Source organism: Grus americana, chromosome 5 (genome assembly GCF_028858705.1).
Source record: "Grus americana isolate bGruAme1 chromosome 5, bGruAme1.mat, whole genome shotgun sequence".
Taxonomy (NCBI): domain Eukaryota; kingdom Metazoa; phylum Chordata; class Aves; order Gruiformes; family Gruidae; genus Grus; species Grus americana.
In genome coordinates, this window is record NC_072856.1 from 56,840,495 (window position 1) to 56,856,540 (window position 16,046).

General features: G+C 45.2%; 1 protein-coding gene across 2 annotated transcripts in view; it reads right to left on the reverse strand.

The window, feature by feature from the left end:
• Window positions 1-45: 45 nt before the first annotated feature.
• CCDC85C (coiled-coil domain containing 85C) overlaps window positions 46-16,046 on the reverse strand; it is a 116,618-nt gene continuing 100,617 nt past the window's right edge. For both annotated transcript variants that reach the window (XM_054828428.1, XM_054828429.1), the window contains 3 exons: window positions 13,339-13,434; window positions 5,420-5,518; window positions 46-3,796 (listed from right to left, as the gene is read on the reverse strand). In XM_054828428.1, coding sequence (XP_054684403.1) covers window positions 3,707-3,796; window positions 5,420-5,518; window positions 13,339-13,434 — 285 coding nt within the window. In that variant the 3' untranslated portion in view covers window positions 46-3,706. The remainder of the gene's footprint in view (window positions 3,797-5,419; window positions 5,519-13,338; window positions 13,435-16,046) is intronic.

A 16,046-nucleotide genomic window follows, 5' to 3' on the forward strand; every position in this document is an offset into this window, starting at 1 on the left:
AACTACGGTACTTACCGTAAGATATTTCAGCAGTGCTCTCCCAAATCTTATTCATCAGTTTATTTAAAAAGAATGTATTTTATTTTATTCAACTAGAAGTATACACTATCACAATCAATCTCTTACTTCGTTTTTACTAAAATATTTCAAATGAATGTTTTACACACATTATCAAAAAAATCTGTACTATTACTTTCCCTCCCCAAAAAAGCCAGAGTGGTTCAATAATAGGTAAAAACGCGTGCTAAGGTCTAAAGAATTTTGCTATATACACAACAGCAGGTGCTAACTTTTCCAGTTCTTTGTAAATCATATACAGAAAATATAGCAGGGCTGTAAGATCACAGGTTTAACAGAAATCAAACTTTAAACTGATTTCTAAAGCAGCACAAATAGACTTTCCCCACATTATGAAAAATATACAATTTTATCACTTTACAGTCATGCACTTTGAAAAAGATCAGTAGTACTCTTCCCCCACAGTTTCTAAAAAGATAAAAGGTCACTTTAACACTGATTTCTTTTAATATCTAATATTTGGATAAAAATGTGCCATTTGCAAACAAGGTTGTGCTCAGCAGTCTTAGTCAAGGTGCAAAGAGCCAACTGAAGGTGGTTACACCACAGCATTTCAGAAACTTTATGGAAATGCCGTTCACTTCAGTCACTCCAACAAAAGTCAAGGATGTGATTTTTACTTCCCTTAAGCAAGCAAAGTCCAGTTGTAAACAGTGGATGCTTTCTTTGCCAGAGGATTGCAGAACCCAGGGCTTCTATCTTGAGGAAATCAACTTGGACTGTTGCCTCAAATACATCAATTTAATGGCCGCTATTTAGAGGGATGCTCCCCTCCAACTTAATGTACAAAGCTCCTCAGGTAGTTCTCACTGAAGACTTAGCGCATAGGTAAGTGAATTTAAATATGCATATAAAACATCTTTGTTTAGACAACTGAAAATTCAGCACCCAAGTCATCCTGTAAAGTCATTGAGTGTCATTTTACCCCAGGAAGACACTTCATAGCTCAAAAGGGAGCTAAGCAGGAAGAGCAGCAAGCCTAAAAAAACCCCCAAAATAACACCCCAACGTACAGCACTGTCATGTTCATCTGCAAAATCAAGGATGCGCATCTTACATTGAAAATTCATGCTGCCAAATAGAATCTTAAAGGGTTTCCCCTAAGAGTGTTGACTGTTCAGCTGAACTGCTGGCTACCCTGTACACTGGCTCTTCAGGATTTGCAGCACTAAGGGACCTCAACTGCACCACGATTTCCTTTGTAGGTGAGGTCTGCAGGTGGAACAAAACAAGCTTTGCTTGCAGTCATTGAACAGATTTTCAGAGAGATTTGATAGCAGGGAATATTTGAACGGGAATTACATAGCTGGTGAGACTAGTAATCTGATTAGTATAGCTCTTGTTGAGAGCACCGGCTAGTCTAATATACTCCCAAAATAGCAAGCACGTCATCAATACAATTAACTCTCTATGAGCGCGGGCAACATTTGCAGTGCTTTAGTTAAAATTCACTGATGTGAATCCAAATATGCTTAAATTCTCTGCTTAATCCAGCGATAAGATGCCACCAAAATTAAAATGGGCTTTCCAGCAGATAAAGTAACTCTCTGTTCAGCATTAGATGTTACAGAAGAATGATGCCTCTGCTTTACATCACCTTTTCTGGTACAAAAATCTCATACATTGTACAGGAGGAAGACAAGTAATCAATGGTGACTACAAACTGGGCGTCAAAACAAAAAGCAAAGAGGAGGAAATCCGGAATCCTCTAAAGATGCCGTTATTTTAAAGGAGACAGTCAGACTCTAGGCTGGATTCTTCCAGACACACTGGGTGTAAATATCATTAGACTTAGAGATAGCTAGCTCAGCGTTCGCTGACTGAGCAGCAGTAAGGAAAACTACTGGTGAGCATGTGAGTGAGAGTACACGTGTGCATTTTGGGGGGTGGTTCTTGTGGTTAGTTTTTTTTCAAATAACCTACTCAACTGCTACATTTTCATTTCTGCAATGAATAATGCAGTGGTGCCTAATCTTACTGGTTAGTAGGTCTTTTGGTTGCATTCCTTCTCTGTTTTTTTACTGGTTACAGGCCTGGGCTGTGACACTCCAAATTCTTTCCCCAGGCAGCTAGATTATTGTACACCATGGGACCAATTACTTTTCATAAGTTGCAGCATGGGCTCCTTGGTATTATATCGGTGCTCCAAGTTAACACAATACTACAAGTCAAGAACTCAACGGGTAAAATGAATTAATATAAGAGGAAGAACCTGTCCAGCTAATGCAGCTGTCTGTAGCTGTGGCTGATTCTTACAGAGAATAAAAGGAAAGTGATGGTGTTTAAGGTCATTAAATCTTTGTACTAACCACTAAAATGGATGCAACTTTTGAAGAGGAGGCTTTGATCTTTTCACATGCCTGTCTTTAAAATTATTTTACACCAATTATGTTAATAAACAAGCCCTGCTTCCTTGGACTATTGGGAAAGAATATCTAATAAAATACAGGGACAGCTGCTGTGACAACTTGGAAAAGAAGGGGGTCAAATTCTTACAACTATACAAGCAGCTATTCCACAATAGCAAAATATGTCCCGTTGTTTTATATACAACCATTAGAAGACAGAAAAACCCACTTGTTTTGGTTCATTAACAAAAATAAAGCTTGAATGGCAGGAAGTAGTCTCACCTGACAGTCCATGTTTATGGAATTTTTATTCAGTTCTGCAAGGTTGTTGTTTAGTTGCCTTACACAGGAACCAGTACAAGTGAGGGATCCAGCAAGAACATTAAAAAAAAATACCCAAATCTTCCTTATGTGAAAGATGAGCTGCTCTCCAAAATCCCGTGAAAGCCATAAGCACTGTTAGGATGGCAGTTTCTGCTGAGTTATTTTGTAGTAAAAGCTTTACAGGAAAAGTGTTGCCATATTTGTAGGGAATACTGGTGTGTGGCTAAGTGACTTCATTCACATTACGACTGTAGAAATCTTGTGTCATTTGTTCATGAAAATATTTCATTAACAGCTGATAGTGAGTCTCAAGCCTTTCTGTACGCTTGTGTAATAAGCACCACCATACAATCTACAGAGTGGTACCACTGTTTTTAGCTCACCACTCAGTATTGTACACAGCGCCTTGTGAAAAACAGTTGCATGTCATTCTTCAAAATAAAAAGACCTCCAAAAAAAAAGTGTTAGCAGCTCAGGAGCTTGGTAGGCAGTAAGCCAACAAATTCAAATTGCTCTTTCCTTGGAAGGTGCTGGCTGGAGCCACTAACTCAGCTATGAATCATTGACAAGCGGGTGGACCGGAGCGATACAAACTGTGACACCTCTGCGGGTTAAGGGTTCTTCTTGTTCCTCTTAGAAATTTTCTCGAATTAATTAATTCTACAAACAGACCATTACAACAAAGCAGGTTTGAACTACAATACAAATGATGCAAGTCTGGCATTATTGGATGGTTACCCATTGAACAGTAGTTCCAGAGCACCACAGCCTGGAAATCAGGCTTTTAGCTGCCATATTTACACTATTGTTACAAAAAGAGCCAAAAAAAAAGAAAAAAAGGAAACCCTGAAAAAAACCTCAACCCCAATTCCCAAAGAACAGGCAGCCAGAAACGCTAAGCTCTGCCTCTTTAGTCTTCACAGAATCAATCACTTCCAGCCTCCGGGACAGTCTTCCTACAAGGGACCCTTGAACTGGTTTCCTGAAAGATGTTGCCTGATGGAGGGTTTGGAGCTCGCAGCATCACCCAGCTTTCGCCAGACAACCTGTATGAAAAAATAAAGAGGTGGAGTAGAGAAAGGAATTAAAAAACCCCCCCAAAGCCTCTGATGAGTTGCAGTATTTTCGTAATTGCAGTCTGAAAAACAGTTTCCTAGAGCTGGGCTGTAATTCTCAGCAGAGCCACTGGATGGCGTCTGTGCACCAGTTTCCAAGGGGAAAAAAACATTGATGCATTTTTCTAATTAGTCTCTCTTGAAATTAGAACCATTTTTGCCTGGGGTAATAGTATAAAACAAATACACTAGGTTCAGAAGTTAAGTTCAATGGCAGGTCAACTGTGCCATGCTTACAGAAATGATGTTACCGGGAACAGAAAAGATAATGAAAAAGATAATGAGTAAAATTACATATATATATATATATATATGACTTTCTAAAAACATACATTTTATCACTCTAGGGTGACTGGGGTAAGGGAGGTTATTTTTTAAAAAATAATAAACTGCAAAGCACTTCATAGCTGCCTTGTGTCTGCATAAAATGAATATTTAAAGAAAAAACAGCTGATGATACACAAACAGAAATGAGTCCATTTGGGAGGATGAAGTTATGGCATTTTTACCTTTCCCCTGCATGGCTACAAGGGAATGTGGCATTAAGCAGACAAAATATCCTAAATATCAGGCCCTCGTTTACTGTGGTCTTGGCTTTGCTCATAGGGATCCAGCAACCAAAGCAAAGTGCCTCAGCCCTTGCCAAGGATGCTTGCAGCAACTTAGGTCTGCTTGATGTGTTCTTTACACCCTCTTTTTAGGGTTGAGGTGTTTTTCAGAATTTAAACAGTAGGTTAGGCTCCCCTCTGCTGCTGTGAGGCACTAAATGATGCTACCTGGGCTGACCTCCAACGTGGACTTCTAAAGAGAAGGCTCCATATGCATCCTCCTCCCTGCCAAGGGCACTGCTGGTGCTGTCGAACAGCGCATCCCCAATTGTGGGCCACATGCAGCTTGAGCCATGTTCTAACAGAAACCCCAAATGCTGTTCAAAGCCAAAGCGTGGCCAAGGTGCTGTGAAGCTGGACACAGTGCCCCAGCAGCAGACACTGCAGGGCAGAAGTTTGGTATGAACGCTCACCGTACAGGATGTGGCAAGCTCAGTTAACACTGTGGTTGCCCAACATGGCAGTGCTAAAAGCACCCCACACACCATGATGCTGTTCAATGGCTTCAGATATGAATATTCTCCCTCTGATGAGATCTTATGGTTTAGGCTCAAACCCATTCAAGCTGTGCAGCTTTAAAGATAGCAACCAGTTGCTGCTCAGCCCAAACCGAGTCCCTAAGAACACAGTTGGAGTCAACTGCTAACAGGACTCTCCAAGCCAGGGAGAGCCCTTTGCACAGCTCTCGGTCGGCCAGATTAGCTACTCTGCACCCCTGAAGGCAAGCAGAGGGGGAAGTATCTGCTGAGCAAAGGCTGCTCCATGCAGTGAACGAGGCACTCGGGTTACTGCTACCCAAAGCAGTGGTCAGCAGAGCCTCTACTCTTCCCTTGTGCCTGTGGATCTTGCAACAAATGGGGCTTGTACGCAGCAGACCCCTGCTCCTCCGTACTTCTAACAAAAGGCCATGAAAGAAACCCCTGGAGTTGCTGAGAGGAGTTATTACATTGCACATTTCACGAACAATCGCCTTCTCCTTTTCACTCAGGTCTTCTTCATAGTTGTCTTGCATTTGTCTGTCCAAATTTTCATGGACCTCAAGGACCTACAAAAAACAATATTACAAAAGCATTATGCTCCTCAAATAATTAAGTGTCCCTAACAACCTCATTAACCAGTATTTAAATTGGCAGAGTTCACAAAGCCTTGAGAGTCAGAGCACTGCAAAGATGAGTGTGACATCAAGTTGGGTGCCTCCATCTTCTCCCTTCCCTGGTGATGGCATGCCTCTGTCCCACCACCTGCATGGTGTAGCTGCCACCACAGTCCAGTCCTGGGGGACCATGTGGTCACTGGCAGCGAGTTGCCTGCGCCCACAAACACATCTCTTCCAGGAAGGCTGCTGGTGGGCTGACCTTCCGGGCACCTCCCCCCAAGGCAATCCCTCCATTCCGCTCTTTCACAGGAGCAGAGCTTCTTCCCTCCCTTCCACTCATCCAAATCATGGGGCAACTGTGGTCAGCCCAGGCCAGCAGCTTTCAGGTCTAACAGGGTTTTAGCCATCAGGCAACGAGACAAACAGAGGTTCGTACCACTGAAAAACAGAGCATTACCCACTGTGCAGCTGAAGTGTGTGGTCTCCAATCAGCCATGAACTTTCAGATCTTAAACAGACACAGCCAATTTCACTCAACTTTTGGCTGAAAATTGTTTTTAAGCCATTTAGTTTCTCAAGGGAACCCCTCGGAGGCCCACCATGACAGTGAGCAAGAGACGGGTTGTTAACAGAGCCCTGGGAGTCAGAAATCCCAATTCGATTCCCGGCTCTTACCCACTCCCTCTTTGAGCCGGAGGCAGCCAGGCTGCGAAGGGGATGGGCACGGGGCTGGGAAAAAAACAGTGTTGCCTCCCAGGACCCTGCATGCGGACTGAAGGCGCCGTCCCCACCGAATGCCGAGTGCCGTGCTGAATCTGGGTCACCCTCTCCTTGTGCCATAGGCACCCGCTGAAGATGGAGATAATTGCCTCAGCACCCTGAGCTTTACTTTAACCTCCGGCAGCACCGTTTCCACCCACAGCGCCTGTCCCATAAAGGTAAGGAATAGGTGTCCCTTGGCCAGGCTGGCACACCCGCGCATCCCCTGCACGCACACCTGCACCCAGCACTGCGTCACGGCTGCGGGGTAACGCTTACCGGCACGGCTGGTACAATGCTGATGAACACAGGCCATACCCACAAAGTGCTGGTGCCAGGCCCGTCTGCTCCTCCACAAGCAGCTCGTTTTTGCTGTCTTTCCTCTCGTGCCTGGCTACAGGCAGTGGGACCAGGTACGTGCCTGCAGCACCCTGCCCGCAGGAGCCTCTGGAAGGGTGAGGCATCGCCTTTCCTTTCTCTCCTGCTCATGACTACGGGGCTTTTTCCACAATATTAACGGGAGGAAAGCACTGCAAAAACAGGAGACGTGGCTGCAGAAGCATAGGAACAGCCTGAAAGGAGTAGGGGGAAGAATGTGAGGCTTTGCTCTGTGGCTCAGAGAGCATCTCCAGCAGGCACTCCCGGATCTGCGAAGAACTAGGTTTCCTTGCAGAGACAGGTTAGGGCTCCAGCACTGACACCCCAGACCTGACATGTCCGGTGCTCATGTTCGTGGCCCCCCTGGATGCCACTCAGCCTGGTGGCCAGGCCACACCTACAGGTTTGTCTTGGGAAGACAAGTAAATCCACTGTGAAAGCAGCTTGGGACGCTGCAAAAAATAGTGGAAACATTCTGCCTGTGATTTATTTTCTTAGATTTCAAGTTGACAATGTTTGGAAATGGAAAAAAAAATCAGATTTTTTGACTTCTTTCTTTTAAATAGCATTTGGAGACATGTTCCCCAAGCGCTGATCCCCAGGCCACGCATGGCTGGTAAGACACAGCACGTCCATGTAGTTGCTGTGTCCCCCCATGTGCTGCCCAAACCCTGTACCTCTGCGGCTGGGAGCCAGCCCCGTCCCCCCCCCCCGTCCCACCTGGGACACCAGGCACCCCTGCAGAGCACCTCCAGGGAGGCAGCGCCCGGCTGTGGCCAGGTGCTCCCTCGATGACAGAGATGAGGCTGCCTGGGGCTAAAGGCAGCCTTCGCTTCCCGCTGGAAACACACCGACCCACAGAGCACCCCCTCCAACGCATCCGCACACATTCAGATAGCTCCTCTGGACGGGCATGTTGCACAAGTTGGGCATATCGCAGCGCAGGATGGTCTCGAGATTTTGCTGCTGCATCTGTGCTGACCTACATACCTCACCCAGGGCTTTGCCACTGATGAGCAAGGTGGTCAGCTCAGTGTGCAGGGTGAAAGCTCCTGGAATCACCCAACGCCATCAAACCCACGTGGTCTTATTCACCACAACACATCCACACACATATAAAGCTGTACAGCAGGTGTATTTGTGCGCGTAAGTATTCCTACGCCTCCTAGGGAAGTACAGAGCCAGATGCAGTGCAAGGATGGGTTTCGCCCTTTGCTGAAGTATACAGCACCGGCCGCTCCATGAAATGGGATACCAGGGTAGATTATTCCCCGGTCTGTCTCAGCACAGCAATCCTGCTGTACTCGAACTGCGTTGTGAACAAAAATAGGTCATTCTCCTAGGGCCCTTAACCTACTTCTGAAATGCACCAGCTAGTTTAACCAACATAGCTGGGACCAGTCTTTGCACAAATAAGAATTATCCACATCCTTTCTAAGAGGAAAGGAAGGGCAAGAGAGATGCAAAAAGCACGTACGTGCTGACAAAGAGAGCATCTATTTTTTGCTAAAGGGGAGGGAATTAATTATTGATCCAGCTGGACTCGCACATCGAACCCGCCTGTCTGCAGTCAGCGTGCCTCCGACGCGTGGCTGCAAAGGCAGCAGCCTGCAGGATCGCATCCCAGTGCGGAGCGCCAGGGATGCCTGGCTGGCAGCTAAGCACTGGCTATGTCCACAGGGCAAGTGTCAAGGACAACCATGGTTTACAGTAGTTAAAGATCACACCAGCTCCAGCCTCTGCTTCCACCGGCCATCAATCTTGCAGGCGCAAGAGTCTCAGCGGACAAAAATAAACTGGTTTTCTATGACTTGCGCTTAAACTAAAACCACATTCCCTAGCCCAGGAGGTGTGGAAGGGTGGCACAGCCCAGTTCTTTCAGTGGAATGTCTTTTAATGGTGTAAACCAGGCAGAGCTGGAGCTGAAAGCTGATCAGACAGAAGTTATGGTTGTATTTAATTTCTGAATGACCATTTACCCTGGAAACCATCCTGCTCCCCAGGCCCGCCCCACATCTGGGTAGGCACTTTGTAAAGATGTGATGGCATCTTGGGCATGGGGAAAAAGCTGTTCGGGAGGATAAAACTCAACGGCCTTTCCTGGAAAGGCATGCTGGAAAAAAATACACTCTGAAGAGTGAAATCACCTGAAGAAAGACAGGAAGGCCTCTTAGTGCTGACCCAGCCCCAGCCATTCTCAGATCCTGCCAGGTGCTGCCTCAGCTGTTTAGAAGGACCAGGTTCATGTTCCTCCGATTACACCGCTGGGGACTATGGACATGCCTTCATATAAATTGTCTATGGCTTAGCTGAAGTTCAAGGGCCGTGGATTCGGGGTGGATCTAAGAAGCTGGGGTATATTCTCCCGTGATTTCTGCGACATCCCAACCCAGGAGCCCACAGAAAACAGACAAGTGTACCCCAGACTCGAAGCGGCTCACCCCATTCCCTCCTTTTTGCTCTTCATCAAGTTGCACTGACAGCACTTGGCCCTTGGCAGATGCACCTGTGCTATGTGATCTCCCTGGGTAAAACGCCTGCCGGCGAGGGCAGCCTGCTCTGCTCGGGCAGGGGACAATTCCCCGTGCAGGGGAGTGGGGCTGGACAGACCCGGTAATGCTGCTCTTCTGCCTGGGGATGCCATCTCCTGAAGACAACCTGCACCTCACTCTCGATGAGCACACTAGTTCATCTGGCTTTCTCCCTGCCAACACACAAACTGTGAGGAACACCTTGGGTATATTTAGTTCTCCTTCGTGACTGCACTGACATCTGTGACCAAGGCAGTGTCACCTCAGAGTCACTCGGTCCATCACATCCATGTCCCTGCTGACTTGCTGTACTGGCCCTGCATGACCATACAATGCATATTTAAAAAACAAACAAAAGAACCCCACCAAAGAATCGGGATGACTGAGGTAAAGCTTTGGAAGAGGAGTTGAAAGTTGAGATAAGCATTTCTGTACCAGGAAGCACTCTGAGACTGAGGGATGCTTTCTGAAGGGTGCAAGCCTCACTGATTGTATTGATTTATAAGTCAACCAGATAAAGCACTGGGGAACACGGCATGCTGCTTTGGCAGGTAACAGTCTGTATGCCCTGCTAGGACTTTTCCCTAGTTTTGGCAAGGCCAAATCCTGTCTTACCCAACCTCAGTGGGCGTGATTGATCACCTGCTCCATGGCTCCACGCAGATGGGAGAGGTCCAGGCTGCTGCTGCAGGGGAGCTGGGTTATAGGCTAAATGTCGTTCTCGTACATTTGTCTCCTCCTCACCTCCCCATGTCTTTAGCAGGTTTGCTCAATTGCTAAGAAAAGTGCTTTGATGTTCAGCAAGATGCTGAGCTGTAGCATATGTACCTTTTATTCTTGTTAGCAAAAACAGCTGTTAGGAGTGCCAACCTGTCATCTTGCTCCTTATTTAGTAGGTGCAAATAAACAAAAACTATTTCAGAAGCAAAAATCAAGAAAATCCCTAAATGTGCTCAAGGAAGAACAAACTTACGCTACATGGCATGCAACACTTCAGCCACATAGCTAGCGTTCAGCTGCCAGAAAAAGCCAAGGAAATAGCCTTGGGGACATTACATAGATGGGTGCAGAGGGAGGCAATCCAGAAGCCCTGCAGATTCGTGCAGAGTGCACAGCCCCCTCAGTGACCTTTCTTTGGGCACAGAGCCGCATCCTTGCAGCCACACCGCTTCTGGACAGACTTGCATTCAAGCAGCCCACAAGACAAACAAAGCCAAGTTCCAACTGTCCTTGCCTTTTCTCATGGTAAGGAGCTAGCCTGCTACAGCCAGAAGGACTTCTTTTTCCACAACCAAGAAGGGCTTTTTCTAATAGCTGATGTGCTATAGCCAAAGCACAAAGTCCTGGTTGTAGGCTACTCTCTTCTCCCCTCAAGGGAAAGTCACGAGCAGTATCACAGGCGGTGAGGGTCTAAGCTAGTAGCTGCATCCAGATTCCCACATGCAGGGGCTGGCACTGGAAAAGCTGCCCAGTCCTGCAGAGTGCAAATAAGACCTACTCCATATGTTACAGCATGCCATGGCCAAAAAACGTTAGCTTCTATCCAGTTTAAGATCCATGGCTGAAGACCAACAGCCACAATTTCACTGTGCCACAAGAAGGGAGGAGGAGAGAGTGAGACCATGACCAGTTTCCTCAGTCTTTTCAATTTCCAGCTGATCCTTGGAAATGGGTCACAGGATGGAAACCTAACCACCTCCTCATCCCTCCCTGCCACACTGACCTACAGGAGAATTTCCTCCTTGCTTCAAATGTGAGAATATTTTTAACCCTAAGAGTGTGAGCAGGACACATCACATGAGATGATTTATGCCCCGTGAGATGTGACTGCTATGCCACCTGCTTCCTGACCCCAGCCGTGCCACTTTCCAGGGTTTTGAAGAGACAAATGCACCCCACCAGCCAAATTATGAAATTGCAGAGGAGAATTTCCTCCAGCCCTTCCTAGTGATCAACAAAGCTCTGAAGTAGAGGATTAATAATAATATGTGCAAACAACCAGTAATCCAACCTCAACTCCTTTATATGCATCATTGTGCCAGACCTCCCAAACTTAATTTCCAGTTTCCAAGAATCTTCTTTATTAATTTTCCAATCCTTTCCATAAGCTTATCAAAAGCATCTTAAAACCATTTACGTTTCTTGCCCTTACTAAAAAATGCAGTTCCACAATCCCTAAAGCAACTAGGAACCTCATTTTCCCCCAGAATGTGTTCATAATCAATTTATAATGATTTGATCTTGTAACTTAAAAACATTATCAACTCTGTTTAATATTGTCCCTCACCAAACGCAATGAAGAGCAGGAGAAGAAAGGTACAAACCCCGCAGTTTGGGAAGAAAAATCAAACAGCAATAGTCTGGACTGCATGAGGGCTTGGATGATTAAATGCAAGCAAAACTGGATTAGTACAAAGTGTCAGAAAAACAAAGGTATCACATGAGTCTGCAACATTCTGCAAGGCATCAGATCCATATGCATATATACACAGGAGAAATGTCACCCACAAGCACAACGCAGCATAGTACAGGACGGAGCACAACAACTTTCTGACAGCGCAAAAGCATTCACAACAAGCGAAGAAGAAACTTGTCTGGAAAACACAGGACAAATATATGTAGGCAAGTGAACCGCCACTTGTGTGGTCAGGGCTCCTTTGGGAACTAGCAAAAACTGTACTAAAGATATTTTTTAATGCTTGATGGTGCTGGACACCCTTCTCTTAAGATCCAATGAGAGTTATACAATCTGGGCGTGTAAAGCCTCAAGTAAGCTGAAAAATCAGGATTTTCAGCTTGAAGGATCTTTTATAATTTAAATTGAAATTTGATCCAAATCAAAGCAAACTTGTCTTTGCTTTCATAATTCCTCACACAACATAAATGCATAGAACTACTTGAGAAATAGTGACACTCAATATCCTCCTGGGATCTTGCAACTGCCCGGTGGAACCAACATCTATGCCAGTTGCATGACTGCTTCTCCTGACACTCGTTGGTTTTACCACCACCACCTGCAACATCTATCCTGGAGCCAAAAGACCCTGGACAGGCACAAAAAAAGTAAGCTGAAAACACTAAAAACTAGAAAATTTGGGGAACTTGCAGATCAAAGCTACGAGTAACACCTGTCCCACTTATATAGCCATCAGATGTGGAAAGGTACAAAGCAAAGAGCTTTGTAAGCACCAGTCTCCAGGTCTAGGACAGTCTAAACTAGTGCTGATGCCACTGCTGGACCTTTTTTCCAGCTACGACCATGGGGTTCTGAGCTCCAGAGTAACCATCCAGGAATCCTCCTTTGATTTGATGAAAGCTTTTAATCCCGTACAAAATTTTTCAGCTTCAACAAATCTAAATCTATAAATCAGTATATTCCAACCAGAGCCTAATTTAGTTAAGAGACTTTCCAGCCATCCCTAATGGCACCTTGGAAAGGATTTGTCCCTTAGATACTCAGAAGTAACTTGCTTAACTAGTTAAACATGTAACACCAGGGTATTACATTTTTCCTGCTAACAGATGGTCACTACAACTTGAGAACTGCTGTGAAATCACAGTGCAAGTTTTCTCGTTTACCTCAGCTAGCAGTGTCCCATGGTTTTCATTGCCGACGGTCCTGACTTTAATCTCCACTCAGGATGCACATACCTACATGGGTATGATGCCATGGTTTGCCGTGTATTTACATAAAAGAAAGTCTTTCTCCTTTGAGGGTTGCTGCAGGATTTTCAATAACAAAATATATGTAGGAACTGCAGGTTTTGTATCCCTTTTAAAAAACAGCATTTCGGTCACCTCTGTCACCCCAGAGACCCAGTTTACTGATGAACAGAAAGGGTAACCAACACCTTCAGCACCAGTAGCTTTTGTTGGAGGTTTCCCACCCAAAAAAATAGCCATGCATGATCTTGCTTAACTCCAAAACTATTTGAAGCAATGATTATTCATCATGATACAGGTGCTGGTTACCAATAATGTGCCTGAGTACTAATTTTCTATTTCTAGTTGTTGTGTTTCCACAGGAAGAGCAAACGTCCAGTTCTGCCGCATCAGTGTTTGTTGTACCACACCGCACTGTACTGCACCACACATCCTTACCTTCATAGCGTGCACAACCGCCTCTGGTTTCTGACCAACAGGGACATATCCTGCTGCAGGAGAGGATGCAAGATCGGATGTCATGCGAGCCGGTCCCTGTTGAAATAAGAAGAGATATGCTTTAATTCCCTTTGGGTGATTTAAACAAGGAGGAAGAAAATATCTGGAAAATTTGAGCACTAGCTTCTCTCAAATTCAATCCCCTTCAGCCACCTGCAAAGACAAAAGACACTGCTAGCCCCTCCTCAGAAGTCACTTGATTTAAGCCTACCATCACTCTGTCTAGATGTATTCCGGCAGGAGATCACACTGGTTTAAAGCTAAATTGATTCAAGAAACATTTTTTGCTCACTTAGGATAACTTTGTATAAGGACAAGATCAGACGATTCTCATCCTTCTAGCCAGGGGGGAATGCAAACAAGATGATTTTCCAGCATAAAGCGGTCATTTCTAAGAAGCTGCGTTCATGAAAGAAACAGTTGGCATAACTTCATTGCTTTTCTGGCAACGTTTTCACGTAGACATCAAGTACCGATCTTCGGCTACAGAGAAAATTGTGAAGGCAACCTTAAAACAAGCAGATGTCCAAACCTAATGTTGGCTGGGTTTGTTTCCAAAATGCTGGCCAGTCCTCCTGCACGAAGGATCCCATTGGGAAAGATGCCGAAATTACATTTTGCAAAAGATTTCTACTGTCCAAACAGCCTTGTAAGCACTTTTCATAGGGCTTTCCTTTTTTTAAAAGCATCCAACTTGGATTATGAGAGACACAATATCTTTATTCAGTGAGATGCACCCTGCCTGCCCCTAATATTTTTGCATTGCTTTGTAGCAGTGGGAGAAATCAACAATGAAACCATTGACCAAACTCCTATTTAGTCTTCACATCCTTTAGGAAACACAAAGAATGATTAATCTGGGGGCCTCTGAAAGCAAATTAGGATGGCAGAGCGGCGTGTAGCACCATCACAGGAATGCTTTCACATACAACATACGAGGCACTCCGCTCTCATCGTTTCCACATTTAAAAACACAGCATGTTTTATGCTTCGTCTCATCGCTTTGCCTTCTAAGCCAAGACCAGTAAGCTAGTCGTGCCAGAAAGGAGGACCAACAGAGAAGCACTTTGCCACCTCTCATTTTTCCAAATGTTTTAAGTTGTGGGGGCCTTTTTACTAATACAAGTGTTCATGAGCATACATTAAAGAAAAAGATGGGCTGATCCATTAGGCTACAGACAACAATAGCATGAAAGGCACAGACCCTTCCATGCCTAGGCCACTGATTTGTGCTTAACCCATGTCATGACCAACAGCCATTTACTCATAATAGCGACCCACATGATCTGAGTTACTGGTGATACAAAAACTTCCTTCTGAGAGGCAGGTATCTCAGAAAAAGGAAAAATAGATTTAATAACTCCACAACAGTTGTCTAAGGAGATTTAACAGACTGCCAAAGTGCAGAGATCAAGAGATGCTCACAGGCTGGGCATGGTTCTGGACCTGCTGGCAGAGGGTTACAGCTTGCTGGAGCTGTGGCCATCTGGGGACATGTCCTCAGCCATCCTGTCCATAACGTCACACAGAAAAGGCAGAGGTTGGGAAGGGAGCACCTGGGACTGGGTCCAGCCAGTCTACAGCTGCGACTTAAGACTGCAAAATGGGTTACAAATTTCTCACAGGGATGGTAAATGCAACAGAGTCCTTCCAGAATCAGCCTCCCAAAGAGGTCAAAGACACCAATATACACATAATTCCTCTGGCTTCAACATGAAAGCTGCCTTCTTTCCATAAATGACCAAGACCACGACAACTGAAAGCAGAATATTCAGGAGTTTGTGGCCATGAATCATATTTGATACAGATCTTCCCCCACGGCCATCTTCAGGAGCAACACAGGAAATACCAAGCAAAGGTCTAACATCCAATATTGCTTCTGAGTCAAGAATAATCTGACAAAGTAAAATGAATTCTGCTGGATCCTGCTGCTGACAACATTTTAAATACAGTTTTCTGACTAAACTAGAGCGGATCACGAGGTCTCCTGTATGACAGGCAGCGGCAGCTTCTCCTCACAAAACTGAAGTCACTAATGAGCTACAAAGCATTGCCATGATCATAATCACTCTCAAAATTATTACAGAATACAAATGAAACCAGAATGATTAGAGAGAAATGTTTTCTAAAGAGCTTGATCATACTTAACTGATCACCATACTGACAAGATAAAAGTAATCTTGCAAGCACAGTCACGTGCTGGATATATCGTATCACACGAAAAACATTCGAAGGGTCACCTTCCTTCTCGGATGAGTGGCTGAAATTTGGCAAGGGCAATCAACTGAGCTCCACCTGAACACACATAGAGAATTTGACTGAGGGATGCAGCAAAGGAGGTAGACCCACAACTTGCTATCGAGAGTCTCAGTAACAAAGGACTTCATTTCTAAAATAGGCATGATCCTTGATCCTTAGCTTGGAAGCCAAAACCCCCAGCCGACTGAAACAGATGTCCGAATTGCTGAGTGCAATCGTGAGCAACGGCAAGTGCACCAAAGAACCATGCTGCTGGCCTGCTCTGCCCCAAGCCACAGAGACCTCCCCACCATGTGAGACTGTTACTACAAAAGGTCAAAGATGCACATGAAAAAAGTGGAGGAGCAAGCAAGGATCTCACCAACATCCCCACTCTTTGCAACTGTAGG